A 17,351-nucleotide genomic window follows, 5' to 3' on the forward strand; every position below is an offset into this window, starting at 1 on the left:
GACAACACCCCATCCCATAAAAAAAAATTAATAATTTTTTAAATTTTTCATTAATATTTTTTTAAAACTTTTTTTTATCACCCCCACTGCCTTACCCCTACAGCCCCCATACACGTTCTTACCCCTTATCAGCCCCCACCCCACTCCATCCCTATTCCAAATTAAATATAAAAAAAAGTTTTATGTTTTTTTATAAAATTTATCTAACCCTTTAAATTTTGTTTGCTTTTATCCATTTAACTATTCTTTTTAAAATGATGAGTTGAATATGTAATATATGAGTAATATACTCATATTATTTATCCATTTTGCAACTACGCATATGTTCGGTCCGCGATAAGCTCCTTTATCACTTATAAGCCTTCAAGATCGGTAATATACTGTTAAGTGATTCTTGGTGAATTCTAGGTTAGGGTAAGCTGCTTTTACTCATCTTTACAGGTTCCTAGTAATTCTATCTTCCAATAATTATATTTAAATCAAGGTTGTAAGAAGAGAATTTAGAGGTTTTTCGCAAATGAGAAAAATGGTGATTTCTTGATTTCAAGCTCAATTCTATGGCGTTTTAAACCACGGTTTCCTTTTGGCTTGTGGAAAGTGTATTTCAATTAAAAATCTGATATTCAAAGTGATTTTTTGGTCTATTTTTTACCCCCAATTTCAAAACTATCATTGAGCTTCTTTTGATAAACTTTTTTCCATTCTGGATAGTTGAGGATGGTTTCGGTTAGCGCGTGGTTGATTATTTGCTCCATAGATTCCACCTCGAGGTAGGTTTGGCTATCCCTCGTTTTAGACCGAGTTGATCAGTAATTAACTTGTTCTTAGCAAGTTTACTATGAAATGAGTAGTCGTATGTGCCTTAGAAGTTGGTGAGTGTTGATATCCCTGTTTTAATTCGGTTGATGCCTTACTGTGATGTTAGCTTGTGTGGAGGCTTATGTGATACTGTTAACTGATGTGCAAAGTCTGTGATTCTTTAGAAAATTGCCCGAGTTAGGGGCTTGAGTTGACTTATGAACATATTATAATGAAAGAAATGATTTCTAGTCGTAAAGACTGATTTCAAATGGATTTCTCCACTATCCATATCCTTTGAGAATACCTGTCATGACCTTTTGATTTTGGGAATTCGATACTATTTGCAATTCTTAATGAACTGATTATGCCTTGTGTTGTATATGTGTTGTGATGCATGCAACTTTACCAGTTTCAAAAAAAAAAGTATGTGTTGTGATGCATTCCTCATGATGTAGCATATCATTATTTCATGCAAATATGAAAAAGTGGAGAAGTACTGTCTTTTCAAGTAAAAAATATTGACACCTAACTTATATTATTGACCACGCTGAGGTGGCAAGTTGCTTATCTAACAAAGCAACTTGAAAAAAATCTTATGTTATGCATGAAGTGAGTTGAGCTTCATGGAGATCGTGCTGGCTGTGATGATCCAACCATGGTGACTTACATTGGGTGCATTGAAGGTTGAAGTTATCTCCTCATTGGTCATCAGACAGGTAGAAAATACAAAAGAAAACATCATGTAAAACTTTGCAATGCCAACTTCTCATGGTTATGCTTCATTAATTCTCATTCGAAGCAATATTACTAATTACTATCATTAAGCATTCTAAGTAATCTGCTCTGTGGTTAATAATAGATCAAATTGAATTGATGTTTTCATTAATTAAGCTGGAGTTGTTGCTCATAGCCTCTGAACATGTAATTAATAATAGGTTAAATTGAATTGATGTTTTCATTAATTAAGTTGAAGTTGATGCTCATAGCCTCTGAACATGTTCCCAATTTAATTTTATTGCTCCGTTATCAGATCATTGGAGAGTGTATGCAGCATTCAGTTGTTTGAAAGGAATGTTCTTCACTTTGACGTTCAAATATTGCATTTGTTCATTTAGAATCTATAATCATAAAGGCATGTTTGGGCTGAAAGTTCCACAGTCCTAGCTAATGAAGGTGGTTCAAGCAGAGTTCTTGTCATTGGATGTGGTTAATGTTCAACATTTTATGTTACTAGGTAAGTTTGGTTCATTTGTACTTCTTCCATATTTTTGCTACTTATCAGGCATGTAACAATCTGAAGAAAAAAGAAAGCTCATGGATTTTTTAGTTGTTGCTTTTACACTTGTTGCATTGTTTCCTTGAATATCTCCATTTTTCTGTATCTTTACAAAATCTATGCTTCTTTGATCAGTCTTGTAGCTTGTGCTTCTATATTTTGTAAATCTTTACAAGCAGGTCCAACCTTGTAGCTTGTGCTTCTATATTTTGTAAATCTTTACAAGCAGGTCCAACCTCCAAAGATACTATAGTTGTTCAAGTTTGTGAAAAAGATGGTTTATCAGTACTAAAATTCTGATTGAATAGGCAGCTGATAGCTCAAGAACATTATAAACTTTGGATAGCAGATTCAATTATTCCAGTAAGTACCATCTCTATACTTATTAATTTGGTTTCGGAGTGGAAAAGATTGGAACCTATGGTAAAGGGTTGGTGATGCCAAGTAGTGAGAAAGAAACAATGTTTGGCTGGACTTTTAGAAGACGAAAGAAGATGCAAAAGATAAGATTATCGCTCCCTTGTCACTTATGTTGACAAATGTTTTTGATGAAGTAGAGAAGAATTTTACATACTTGAAGAATAGTTCCTCATCCCCTATTTATTTTTTGTGCACCACAAGTTTCTTGCTTCTTACATGTATAGAAGATTGGATTTATTTGTAAATATGCATCTTTTGTAAGGTTGTCTATATTATATTTGATATTATTCTTGTAAGGTGTTATTGCCCTTCTTTTACTGTTGAAATTTATTACTTTTTTCAAAAAAGAATAGACACAACCTGTATTCTAAGATAAGCTATTAAAAAAAGAACAGTAGCACTGAAGGTGTTGTATATCATAACAAAAGTTTAAATACAACACATGAATAGAAACTATCCATCAAAAAAAAAGGGCAAACAACACAAAAATCAGCTTATTACCCATCAATACTACAGCAAGAAGAGAAGCCTAACTAACAACTTTAGACCTTGTACTCGGGAGTTGTCTCTTATCCAGAATGAGAAGTCCTTTTGTGGCCTTGGGAAGTTGTTGAGACGAAAGATAATGTTGCTAGTTTGAGAGTTCATCACCATCTTTGCTAGCGAGTCTGCAAGTTGATGCTCAAACTTGATACTAGCAAGATCTAGAATTGAAGAAGTAACTTCTATGATTCTGGTCAATCTGAGCCACTAGCCTTTTTTTCCTTAAGCATGTTGATTATCAAAAGTGAATCCAGCCAGTTCCATGATGATTATGACTAGAGCACTCCAGTTCCAATTACCTCCCTTTCCCTGTGGTTGAGTGTGTTCCTGTTCATTCTTCTTGCTCTTAATTTGTGATTCTGTTTCACTCCCACAATGTAATTCACTTGTTGTTATCATCCCGTCTCAGCTCTTGTTATCCCCTGTCAGATATGGAGATTTTGTTCCGTCTCTTCAATGTTATCTGAGCCAGAGGGAATATGGTCATTATGTTTGAAGGTTGGCGTCTTTTTTGCGTTTGTTTGTCTTTGTCGTTGTATCATGCCCATTCTGTGTTGTTCTGTTCCTGTAGATTAACAACTTCCTCCGTCGCTATTAAATCAACAATTTGTAATTTTTCAAATATCAAAAAAGTTTATTATAAGTGGTACAATTTACATGGGAGTGACTGTTGCGCTTCTATGAGCCCTATTAGTCTGCCTATACCAAACAACAAATGTCGTACAAAAAAATAAACCCAAAATTACAAAAGTCATTATTACATATAAATAATCCCTACTAGAACTTTTATCGTAGTTGCGGGGCAATTTGGGAAGAAGAGGTACAAGGGAGGGTACGTAACTCCCTTGGTATTCTATGATAGCGGTTGTAATTTTATTCGTGTCATTCGCCTCGCTTTTATTCTTTACAGCAACCACATAATAATAATCTGGCTGCTGGTTCGCCTCGAATATGCAATCAATTGAGTGTTGACTAGTCAATTCGACGTAGTCCGTTGTAAATTGCTTTGTTATAGGACGTCCATCCATCGCGATAACAGTTAAGCTGTGCCTTGCGATTCCAAAGTAAAGGTCGTCTCGGATTGCAGTGTTCACAATTCTGAGAAGATATTTCTTCCCAGTGTCTACTGCAATCCTAAAAGTTCCTGTCCATTTTATTTAAATTGATAAAAGATGTTAAAAATCAAACAGAAAAGTCCAACTAAAAAAACTGATTTTTAATTTTAATACATAATAACAACTAATGCATCTTTCTTTTATCAAATTTTAAAGGCCCTTCCACCATTACTTGGAAAAAAGGCCAATGTATTTTCATCGACTATTTAAAGAGATCGGATATGAAGATTTTGATATAAATAAATGGAACTGAACTACTTATGCATACCATTTTTTGAACAAGGGTAGAAGTCACCAGGCTGTCCATTGATCGTGTAAGCGTTCGATTTTATGTCACTGCCTGAGTCGATGTAGTCAAGGAAGACCTCCTTGACATCCTTCTTCCACCATTCACCTGTGAAGAATTAATCAAACATATATATGTTTGTAGAAACTAAATTATTCGAATGTTGTTATACCTAAAATGATGGGAATATCGACATGATCATCAGGTTCTGGATGGACAATGAAAGCGCCATGAACAGTGGCGCGTTGCCATAAGTTCATGGCATGCCACCATAGCATCCCTTCGTCGTCGTCAGATATTGTTATTTTTTTTTTTACGGTAGACCCTGCCTCAACTAGCCATTCCACTTGATCAGACTTCACGGGTCTACCCACGCCCCTACAACTTCATTTTACAACAGTCACCAAAAGTAACAAATGAGCGTAAACAAACAATGAAAAGTAGAAATTTTTGTACCAAAACATCGTAACGTTGTCCTTCCCTCTATTTTCAACGTCTAGGGACAACGTTTCTCCAGCAAGCGCATATATGGTAGGCCCTGGGAATCGTCCGTTGACAGTAAGAATCTTCTTCGATTGGCAAAGCCTTTCCAAAGAAGTTTCTTCAATCTGTTAATACATAAACTGATTAGTACACAACACAAATGATAAACTTTAACGTTGCAAATATAATACTTACAACAAAATGAAAAATATTTGTTGAAGCGGTGTACTGAACCGCAAAAAATAGGATTAGCACCAAGCTACTGTTGGCGTTCATGGCCTGGTAATTTTGGAATGCCATTTTTCTTGAGAAAAAGATGAAGAAGATCGAAGGCAACTACTCTTTCAAGAATATTGTAATCAGTTTAAAATCTTTACAGCATATTAAAGAATTGAAGTGGAGAAATTTCTATCTATTATATAGAGGAGGATATTTATTCACATCACTAAACTTTAATTTGAATACCAAAGTCAAATAAATTGGTTAAGGGTTATAAGGGTAAAATCATATTACCCTCTGTCTATTCATATACACTAAACTTTAATCCTTCCCAATTTGAATACAAGTTTAATAAATTGGCTAAGGTTTATGAGGGTAAATTTTACCCTCTTATCTATTCATACGCACTATACTTTAATTCTTCCCAATTTGAATACAAGTTCAATAAATTGGCTAAGGTTTATGAGGGTAAATTTTACCCTCTTATCTATTCATACGCACTATACTTTAATTCTTCCAAATTTGAATACAAGTTCAATAAATTGGTTAAGGGTTATAAGATATCACTTTTTAGGAAAAAGAAGAGATATAGAGTAAAAATTAAATCCAAACAATTATAGCTAATTGTTAGCCATCACTATCATGCATATTGATTATGGGTAGGAAAAGGGAAAAAAAATAAGTAATGTATGCTTTAAAATTAAAAAAAGTTGAAACATTCAAAAATATATGAAATGTTCTACACATGGAAGATATGATCAAGAGTTCAAGAGCAGGAACTAAGTCTATTCCTTTTGTTTACACCACTAACTACTTTGATGAGATAAACACAAGGCATATTCTTTCTTGTATTAACAGTTATTCTGTGCAACTCATCTGCTTCACACAAGTGTAATATTGCCTTACTTGCATCGAGGGACTACATATTTACGCGTCAACAATATCTTATAACGCAGTAATTCAAAATGTTTCAATTTTACACAACATCAAAAAATGGAGTACACACTCCCAAACCTCCATGAGCTAATATCTATATATTGCATAATATGTGAAATTTCCTAAGTGTCTAATTCAAAACTAAAATAATGTCCAAAAGAAATAGATAATATGCAATTGGGCCATAATAAGAAAATAATGTAGCTATAAGCATGAACTTAGGGGTGAAAATAGATTTATCGAAATCTGACTTCGATCCAACACCAATCAAAATCCAACTCAAAACTTTAGGCAATGGTGAAGAAACCTTGGATTACCCGTTTACAACAACGGGGATACTACTTTTATCTAGAATAACAAATACACACACCATAAGTAATTAATATAACATACATCAATAGCTTCATGTATATCAGGTATGCCTTTGCTTATATTCTCTCCAATTCTTTGATATCCTCTACATTCATGATACATAAGAAACCATTAATAAAGACAACATATCGAAATAGCAACAATTTAAGTCAACAACAGGAATAAACTTATATCTAGTTTCTGCAGAGAGTATAATCTTAATTTTCTCTTTATAGGGTTGATGAAAATATTCGCGTGCTATGTTTTTAATATCTTTCATAAGGGAATCAGGAATACCACGGCCCTTCTGCAAGATTGCGGAATAAACAACAATAGGGATCAAATGGACACTAATCACACAACAATGAATTGATTTATACGAAAGATTCAACTTAAAACTCAGTAAAAGCTTAGCTTCTTCACAGTGAAAGCACACTATTTCCCCAAATTGGATAGAAACAAAAATTAGGTTGCAATGAAGACCGCCACGGACAGTTAGCACCTGCTATATATATACACATATATTATGAAAAAATTAGACGAGGAAAAAATGTAGGCAATACGAGTAAATATGTGAAAATTTGAAGTTTTTTTCATTTTAGAGTATGAAATTTTACAAAAAAAAAAAAAAAAAATCTTTTTTAACATTTGATGCTCCTGTTGTAATTTTACAAAATCTCAAAAATTAATATTTACTTATAACACATTTTATATTATTCTGATTACGACAATACTATAAAATACAATTATATTTTATAGTATTGTCATGATTAAAATAGCATAATCACATTTTATAATATCCGCTTTAATCTTAATCACATTTTATAATACCTAATAACCAAGTACATGTAATAAAATTCTCTTCACTATGTCAATTTTATGATGTGAACTTAACGAAAATAGTTAATCGAATTCACTGATTACACAAATGATATACTTGAACACAATATTTGATTATAAGCACAATCTCACTCTCAAACCTTGTTTGTTCATTTTACTAGAAATGTAAGATGTATGCCTGCACTCTAGAAGCTAACAAGATTAGAAGAAAAGAGACGTTTCTCTTGCCTTTTATGATAGTAAATAAAACACAAACATGAACATCTACAACTTTAGATGTCAATGGCCTCAACAGGCAACAAGCACCAGCAAGATTTTCAACAAAATCAGATAGTCTCAAAATTTTCAATAAAATTCTACTAAATTTGATGGTAACAAGAAAAACAGAAAATGGTCGGTTACAATGAGCCACCAAACAACCAAACCAAAAGTTTTCATCCTTGTCAACATGACTCAATAAAAGAAACCAAGAACTTTTCCACCAACATTCTTTCTCCTAGCCTCTTCATGGTCCATGATACCAGCTGAGGTAGTCAGCACAATGTACCCAAACTGCAAGTTGAAAATCAATATGCAAAGATCAAAACATAAAATAGACACAATAAAACTGACAAACAAGTACGACTTTTACTCCATCTCTGATCGCAGAAAATCTCTGCAATTTCATTTGCTTTGTATCAAGTATAGTATGAACTACATATGATGCTTCATTCCACAAAATGACTGTTGAGATACTTCTTCAAAGAAACACACTTCTCATGGACTAATACAAATATAACTGCAGATCGAGACTCTGTTACCCAAGCCATAGGATACAAAATTTCCCCTTTGGGTATAGAGGAATGCTTCCTTTACAGGAGAGCCTCAACTGCTAGCATCTACAAAGAGCGCTTGCTATGTGACAATTATAAATGGATGGGTCTTGTAAGCATTACAGATGATTGCCCCGAGTAGTCAAGATTTTTAATGCTTAAGAAGTAGCAATAATTTTCAAATATCATCTCTTCCCTTTGAAACAAAACTACTTTTTTCAAATTTCACAATGGAACATTGGTCAAACGCCCAAGTAGCAAGCCAATTCATGATTCAGCAAAGAAGAAATCAAGGATTATTAATGTCTACTTCACAAGCTAATATGACCACCACGACTTGTTTCAACAAAGAAGTAAGGAATCAAAAAATAATAATGTCTATTTCAAAAGCTAATATGACCATTACTTGTTCACCCCAACAATCATTTTGGAAGCTAGAAGCAAGGCTCAATTTGGAGATAACTAGAAATAGAGTTCTATATATTGATCAAGGGAACAAAGTGAATATATTAATTACTATACCTGTCGTGAAGGGAGCAATCTAGCAGTCCATCCTTCAATCTCCTTGACTCCAACATCGAAGCGAGGACTAATGACACCACACTTGTTTAGCCTTCCGTTCAGTTCAACAACAATCTTTCCGGACCTATGATCATCGACGTACTCAAATTCTCCGATGTAACCTACACATAGATAACAGTAAGAAAATGATAGGGTGATGCTGCAGCGTATACAGTTAAGAAATTAACATACCATGCTTCTGCATAACAATGAGGAACTTGATGATGACTTTTGATGAAGGTCTAATCATGACCTGACGCTTTCCCCTCTTTTCAGCATTGTACATGCTCTTGAGAGCATCATTCAGCACGCTAACTCTGACCATCTTTTCTTATCTAACTGTACCCAGTATATGCAATAATCAGATGCAACATCGAAAAAAGTAACCACAAAAATAGCTCCAAAAAAAAAAAAGAATCAAATGATAGCAAGATATAGTCAATTCCCTCTAAAAGACACTAGGTTTGACAGCACAAATTCACATGTATTAGTAACTATAGATTAGAAACAGACCAGCAAACTTCAGAAATCATGAAAACAAAATAGCCACGGATAGGACTCAACAGAAGGCAACAAAATAGTTACCAATACACAGACCTACATCAATAAGCTTCCTTTATAAAAGAACAAGAAACAAATTCTCACCACCACGCATTATGAAAATGCGTAATAAGTATGTTCTCTCTAATAGAACAAGATCACACACATCAACCCACTTACACGGAACATCATAAAATATTTGCTTAAAGCACCATAACCCATTTTATTGCCTCTTTTACTTTCCAAATTCCTACTTCCAATTACACCCCCATTAAAACTAATTATCACTCACAAAGATTTACCATAAATACAACTACTAAGAACCCTAAAACATAAAATCTCCACAATCAGATAGTATAAAAACTACTTTCTCTATCATGGGTCAGGAAAAAAAGAGATTAAAATCCATCACTTCACAATTCACAGCAAAACCTGTAACTGTCAAAAAAATCACATTTTTACATTCCAAATTCCTACTTCCATTCACACCCCTGTTAAAACTAATCATCACTAGCATAAATTTTACCATAAATACAACAACCAAGAACCCTAAAACGTGAAAGGGTAAGCACACTTGCTAATATCAACAATAAGATAGTATGAAATACTAGTTTCTCCATCATGGGTCCGAAAAAAAAAGGTTTTAAAGCCATCACATCAGAGCAAAGCCTCAAAGATCGTCAAAAAAGATGACATTTTTACTCTCCAAATTACTACTTCCATTCATCACAAGCATAAATTTTACAATAAATACAACTATCAAGAAGCCTAAAACGTTAAAGGGTAAGAAGCATAGCTAATAGCTAATATCAACAATGAGATTGTAAGAAAAACTACTTTTTACAACATGGGTCGAGAAAAAAAAGAGATTAAAAGACATCACATCACAGCAAAGCTTCTAAGAATGTGAAAAAAGTCACATTTTTAGTTGACAAATCTAAACAGAAACTACAATAAACAATGGTATGTGAGTAAAGAAATGCAGGCAAAGAGACACTTACGATTTGATTCGGTAGAGAAAGAGATCACAAGAGTTGTTGCTGCGGAGGAGCAAAGAGGCGGCAATCTGAACCACTGGTTTCTACTAATAAACGTTAGGGTTTTAGGTTTTATTATTGTTAGGAAGAAGAAGCACTTGGGCCCAAAATCATTTTTTGACCGAATGGAAACTCCCCATATAATGTATAGTGTATTGTATAAATGATACTTGTTACATTTTTCTATAATGTGGTTTTAAAATGCCTTTTTTTAAAAATTATTTCTTGTTTGTTATAAAATCAAGATCATAAGAATATAATCATAAAGAGAATAAAACTAAAAAAGTATATAGCAGAAGAGGAATTTTCTTCTTATTCAAGTGTATGTAAGTCTCATATGTATATCATACAATAGTGAATGAACAACCCTATTTATAGGTTGAGAAATCACTCCAAAAGTCATCATATTAAGTATCATAATAAATAGATACATCCTTATCCAAAAAGGTTCATGAAACCTAGTGAATATGGATAGTTGTTCATGTACTTACTTTATGGGTTATCCACTCATTTAATTGATTTATAACACTCCCCCTTGATGTTCATAGATATTGTGCCTCGTTAAAACCTTACTAGAGAAAAAAATCTTGTGGGAAAAAATTCTAGTAAAAGAAAAAGAGTACACATATCTTTTGATACGCATTATTTGTTGTCTCATTAAAAACCTTGTCAGAAAAATCCAGTAGGACAAAACCTCGGTTAAGAAAAAAAGAGCACAACGCGTATTATACTCCCCTGATTAAAACATTACTTAATTTCTTCCAATGATGTCTCCAATCTTCGTACATTGTGGTTGGTATATTCTTTTTCAAAGAAAAATCACACATTTCCTGAATATGGTGTGTCATTTATCTCAACCAGACGCACTCTCAACTTGCTTCATGGAGGGTTTTTATTTCTGCATAGCAACATTTGCTTCATTGATCGCTATGATATTATTGTGCCTCCACATGCAAACACATAGCGTGCTTGAGATAGAGCTTTATGCGGATCAGATAAATATTCTACATCTGCGTAACCAATCAATTTTGTCTTGGATTCCTCGGAATATAATAAACTCATAACTATGGTCCTTTGAGGATATTTAATCATGTGCTCAACACCATTTCAATGTTCTTTTATCGGGGAGAAACTGAATCTTGCCAGTAAATTTACTGCAAAGCAAATATCTAATCGAGTATTGTTAGCAAGATGCATTGGTGTCCTGATTGCACTAAGATATGGAGTTTCATCACCAAGAAGCTCTTCATACTTCTTTTGAGATCAAACTGAATCATTATTTATGTCAAGCGATCTCATAATCATTGGAGTACTCAATGAATGTAATTTATCTTATACAAAAATATATTTGTGTATGTGTACTGATAGACAAATATTTCATTTGTCAAATTATCAATCAGTAGGTCAAGACAAAATTTTGTCTTACCAAGACCTTTACATAAAAATACAAAGACAACTAGGGTCATTCTTTTGTATCATTTTCTTCCTTGACTATTTCAATCCATATAAGGATTCTTGAAGCTTTATTGAAAAAGTTACTTACAAACTTTTATATCCTTCAGACACCTCGATTGCTTCAAAATTTTCATATAACCTTCATTGTCTAGCTAGACATGACAATTATTCATTATATGCATTCAAGTTTTTCATATGTTGTCAGATCAAAACAAACCTTATTGCATCCACCATAGGAGAATACATCTCCAATAATGTCAGGAATTTTGCGACAAACTTTTATGTCCCAAGGCATAAGTTATACTTGATATATTACGATTATACCATCGCATAATAATTTATTATACCCCACTGGCATTATACCTTGATTTATGGACTATCTGTCCAAAACGTCACTTTTCTAAGTGAAACAATATACTTGGATTATTCTTTTTACTTGGTCAACCCTTTATCTGTCCACACTATATGACAGGTTTGAATTCAAGATCTTCATCACAATTTATATCATTGAGCGCTACCCATATCAAAATACCTCGAGTGTTATTTGATATCGATTCCAATATGACTTAACTTATAGAGATCTCTCCATTTTTCATCATTTTTCAGGTACCTTAACAATTTTCCGAGGTTTTATGAAGTGTTATGTCAATGTGCTCTTTATAGAACTTGCCTCATTATCATGACCATATTGATCATTTGCGCCTTTCCTTCTTCAAGGAATTTTATATTTGAAACGGATTGGTCTGTTACGCTTTCGGCGTATCATAGACTCTGTCCTTCAAGGACTTTACATTGGAGCATTTGCAGTTGATTTATATCATAGGGTCAGTGCATTCATCTGGCAACTGATTTGCAATATTATGCAAATGAATTATTCCTTGAATTTTAAGTTCACATATTTATTTAGCGAGGATCTAGATAATTCATAATTAACCTGACACATAATTTTCAGTTGTCAATCATCTCTCCCCCTAATGTTAGCAAATCTAACATTCATCCCAACCTTATTTGGGAATTCATCTTTGTGCGTGGTGTAGCAATTAGATCATAACCTCACATTCAACTTTTTAGATTATAATTATTTGGTTCCTAACCCTGAACCAATTTTAATGGGGAAACCTTGTTGGCTTGATGCATACATGTGTTGATACATGTTACTTATCTCATACCAAATCTCATATGGGAGTTTTGTTCTCAAAACCATGATTTAGCTATAATTAGAGGCATACAATTTCTGCTAAATCAATCAGTATTATCAATATAATTTATTAGTTTGGAACTGTGCTCTTAATTTTAACAATTCGAACAAAACAACCTTAAAAAACCAATTTATAAGTTGACAACAAAACAGATGTGACCATCGCATAGATGCATCGATCATATAGTTTCAAATGATCCACATGACAGGTGAAACGACCCATATTCACCCTTTTATGTGTTCCAAAAATTTTAGGGAATTACAATCACAACCTTAACTGGTACAATGATCATTTTATGAAGAGAACAAGCAACACATGACAGTTCTTGAAGAATCTTTTATTTCTTCATCATATAATCCAACATGAATTCTCAATTACATTTGCATCACATTTAAACCAGAATGGTCAACCGGTCAATTTACTTTCACATGTGATTATATCAGCATGCCCACGTTTGTGTGCAACAAACAAGAGGAAACAATTGGTAACCTTTTACATAAATATTTATAACCCCTTCGGTTGTAGTGATTTATAGTCTCAATATTTATTTTCAATTCATCCAAAACTTAAAAAATTTCTTTTGCGACTTACTACAACCCCATTATTATTCCTCAGATAATAACACAACTCGTTAGAGCTTGCTATTAATTTTGTGTACTATCACATATTGCATGACACCATCCATATTGTGAGCATCTCCTTCAAGGAGAAATTATATCATTATTGTCATGGTCAAAACATTACGAGCAAGATATGTTTCTTGCTGTACTTTTGTTGTACCATAGGTACACAACCAATGACAAATTTGTATTGTCACACAATAATGACCACAACCCTTATAGGCAAGAAATATTTCTTTTGTTTGCCCTTTCGATAGTTCATAACAAACATACCATAATGTTCATGACGTATAAACGCACACGACTATTGACCGTTCATGTCAAATAAAATTTATATATTTCTCTCAAACCTCCCGTAGAGATGAGATGTGTCATATATCAATTTTTTTTCAAACCTTCCATAAAGGTGAGTTGTGGCATATATCCAACCCACAATGATTTTATCACATCTTGACCCATTCTCTTATAGAATGGTCGAGTATTCACGATACTCATCACAAGTCACATTCTCTTCAAGAAATGGACTAATCATTTATATGTACTTCATTAATTTGCATTATAAGCACATTGTCATGGCTTTACAATTCATCATATTTTCATGACACACCTCAACATCACTTTGAAAGATCAAGTGTACCATCACTTTATCTTCTTGTCTTTTGATGGAGGATTTATAAACTTGTCAAATTATTCGGTCGACAATATTCACAAGAAAAATGACCTTTAATATCATTTTGATAATAAATATTGTCTTCACATTTTGAAGGACTATTTGGAGAACCCATAGTGTTCTTCCTTTTATAATTACCACAATGATGACTATTATAATTCTGTCCCTTCATGCCCTTTTCATATCGTTAATCATTTGTCACCTTTCAGACTAATTATTTACTGCTATCATTCATACGATGGAATGGAGCAAGTCAACATCGGATTTCAAAGTTATCATATGTTGCTACCACATTCTTTTCAAGGAATGAAGCAAATTCAATAGGACGAATTTCAAGGTTTTTCATCAAAGCCTTAGTCATTATTATATCATCACTATGGTGTATTGAGACTCAAACTCAATGTCTTATCCATACAAGACACATTAGGTCATAATTCTATGGGACTTGAACTCAATACATTATTATCACGGTGCATCAAAATTCAAATTGATGTCTTACTCTCTTGGTGCAATAGAATTTGAATCTATCGTCTTATCCTCAAATATTTTTCATTATGTGCATCTGGACTTAACCTGATGTCTTACCCTTTTTGGTGCGATGAGACTTGAACTCATCGTCTTACTCTTAACCAACTGTATAATACACCGAAGTACAACATGACTTATTCTTTGAGTCTTTCAAAACAATCAAAATAATATTCAAACTCGTGCTATTTAAATTTTATACCTTCTTCCATTTAAGATGTTTTGTATAGCATTTCATATTCAACCAATAATTGTACATGTCTTTGGTTCCTGATAATTGTTAGTGACTGAATACTATTTTATTCTAAATCATAAAATATTTTAGAAAATACATACCTGATTTTATGCAAATAATACCTTGATTCGCATAACGACATCAACCAAAACATGAATCAAAGAAAAACTAAAACTCACTCTCAATTGGCTAGAGACTCGTGCTGATAACGTGTAATCAAGATCATAAGAATATAATCATAAAGAGAAGAAGACTAAAAAGTATATAGAAGAAGAGGATTTTCTTCTTATACAAGTGTATGTAAGTCTCATATGTATATCATACAATAGTGAATGAACAACCCTATTTATAGGTTGAGAAATCACTCCAAAAGTCACCATATTAAGTATCATAATAAATAGATACATTCTAATCCAAAAAGGTTCATGAAACCTAGTGAATATGGATAGTTGTTCATGTACTTACTTTATGGACTATCCACTCATTCAATGGATTTATAACATTGTTATGTTTATACTCCCTTTATTCTTATTTACATGTCTCCATATTAAATTTTATGTGCATTAAGAAACTAAATAAGTTTACAACTTCGTTTTTTTATTTAATGATTTTTTGAAGTTAAGTTTTTCGATCAATTAATATAAATTGATTTGTTTTGATTGATTAATTTAACCAAATAACATGAATTACTCCTTTAGTTTGACTAGTTGATAAAATATATATTTTTAAGATAACTCGCAAGCGTAAAATAAAATAAAAATAGTTCATTTATGCATTAATTTTGTGAAATGACAAATATAAAGAAACTTTATATGTTTTGTTGCATTCATCATCAAATTTAAAAAATTATTGAGACTGAAAATTCTCTTATTTAGACAGCTAGTAAACATAGTCGCGCTATGCGCGGTGTATAAAAGTTTTCATTTTTATTTAATTTTCAAATACAAATAGATTAGCTAATAAATTTTATCATTTAGCTTTGTAATTACTCAATTCATGAATTAATTTTATCAAAAAATAAATACCTCAAATTAGCAGTACGGTCAAATACCTATACTTTTTTTTGGTTGAATAATACCTATTCTTTTATGTTAGTTATAATATATAAAATTTATGACTTTATTGTCCATTTGAATGAGTTCTCAAAATTAAATATGGTTAACTTTGATATTTTGTTATAACTTTAAAGTGAGATTTTTAGTCTTTTAAATATTTTAATAAATATTAAAAAAATGAAAATAGTAATAAACTCAAAAACAGTCTTAGAAATATGAAAAATTATTTGGTAATAGATAAGCTATCGATAATTTGAAGACTTAAAAAAGTAGTTGAGTCTTTGGAAGAAAATGGGTGATACATGATTTTAGTTCGGTAAAATAATTTTTAGTGATATAGAATCAACATAAAAATAATATATTATTGTTAAAATGCATAATAAAATAAGTAATAAATGAACAATTATAAATGAATGATAAAAGGTTTTATGTTAAGTTTAAAAAAAACTTATATATCTAACAAAAACTTATAATTAGACTCTTGAATTTTTTCTAAATAAATTAAACATAAAAAAACTATTCACAAATAATATGAATATTTATAATTATTAACGATAAATAATATTTTCATATAATTAAAGTGTAGGAGAAAAATTTAAGTAAAATCATTATAATGGAGGATGAATGGTTAAGTAATAAGTATATTTGAAATGATTATCTGTATTAATTTTTTCCTTGATAAATTCTCTTCTATAATTCTACGTTTTTTTTTTTAAATTTATTTCAACGCTATTTTTTAGTCTCCCTTTTTTTTCTTATTTTATTTTTTATTTTTTAGTCTTTGCTTATTTAATTCCATTAAGAAAACACGAACAGTTAGCATTGTAATTAAGAAAATCAAGTTTGCTCGTCTTTAGTATTTTTACTAATTTATATATATAGTTTTAAAACAGTAACAATTAGCATCGTATCTTAACATAATCAAGTTAGCTTGTCTTTAGCTTTTTATCAATTTAAACAAAATGTTTAAAATGAATTCTCTTAATTAATTTTTATTATATTTTCATGATTCATATTTTATTTAAAATTTAAAAATAACTTCATAATAATTTTGATTATATCCCGCCGCTAAGTGTATCTACAAATACATTTTAATATTTTCAAGAATTGTTTTTGTAACGACCTGTTTAGTCGTTTTGAGCAGCAGATTTTATTCTGGAAAAACTGGCTGAGACGACGGATCCCACGACGGACCGTCATGGGCACGACGGACCGTCGAGGGGGTCTCGTTCCAAAACACTTAGAATTCTGAAATTTGGGTATTGAAATCGACTCTCTGAACTTCGCGACGAAATGGCAGGACGGACCGTCGCAGGCATGACGGGCCGTCACAGAACTTTTACTAAAATCAAGTCTCTGAGCTTTGTGACGG

At 32.1% G+C, this 17,351-nt stretch overlaps 2 protein-coding genes and 1 long non-coding RNA gene across 3 annotated transcripts; 1 reads left to right on the plus strand and 2 right to left on the minus strand.

The window, feature by feature from the left end:
* Nucleotides 1–206: 206 nt before the first annotated feature.
* Nucleotides 207–2,793, plus strand: LOC107016061. The gene is made up of 2 exons (XR_001456411.2): nt 207–414; nt 712–2,793. It is a non-coding gene; the product is annotated as an uncharacterized LOC107016061 (long non-coding RNA).
* A 159-nt stretch (nt 2,794–2,952) lies between these two features.
* Nucleotides 2,953–5,282, minus strand: LOC107017326 (laccase-14-like). Its single transcript, XM_015217582.2, has 5 exons — nt 5,120–5,282; nt 4,898–5,049; nt 4,614–4,825; nt 4,424–4,549; nt 2,953–4,184 (listed from the first exon to the last, which is right to left on the minus strand). The coding sequence occupies exons 1-5, from the start codon at nt 5,222–5,224 to the stop codon at nt 3,694–3,696; spliced, it is 1,086 nt and encodes a 361-aa protein (XP_015073068.1). The 5' UTR covers nt 5,225–5,282; the 3' UTR covers nt 2,953–3,693.
* A 2,189-nt stretch (nt 5,283–7,471) lies between these two features.
* Nucleotides 7,472–10,340, minus strand: LOC107018388 (40S ribosomal protein S15a-1). Its single transcript, XM_015218857.2, has 4 exons — nt 10,185–10,340; nt 8,836–8,982; nt 8,605–8,765; nt 7,472–7,822 (listed from the first exon to the last, which is right to left on the minus strand). The coding sequence occupies exons 2-4, from the start codon at nt 8,966–8,968 to the stop codon at nt 7,724–7,726; spliced, it is 393 nt and encodes a 130-aa protein (XP_015074343.1). The 5' UTR covers nt 8,969–8,982; nt 10,185–10,340; the 3' UTR covers nt 7,472–7,723.
* Between the last annotated feature and the right edge of the window lie 7,011 nt (nt 10,341–17,351).

Source organism: Solanum pennellii, chromosome 4, assembly GCF_001406875.1.
Source record: "Solanum pennellii chromosome 4, SPENNV200".
Classification (NCBI taxonomy): Eukaryota; Viridiplantae; Streptophyta; class Magnoliopsida; order Solanales; family Solanaceae; genus Solanum; species Solanum pennellii.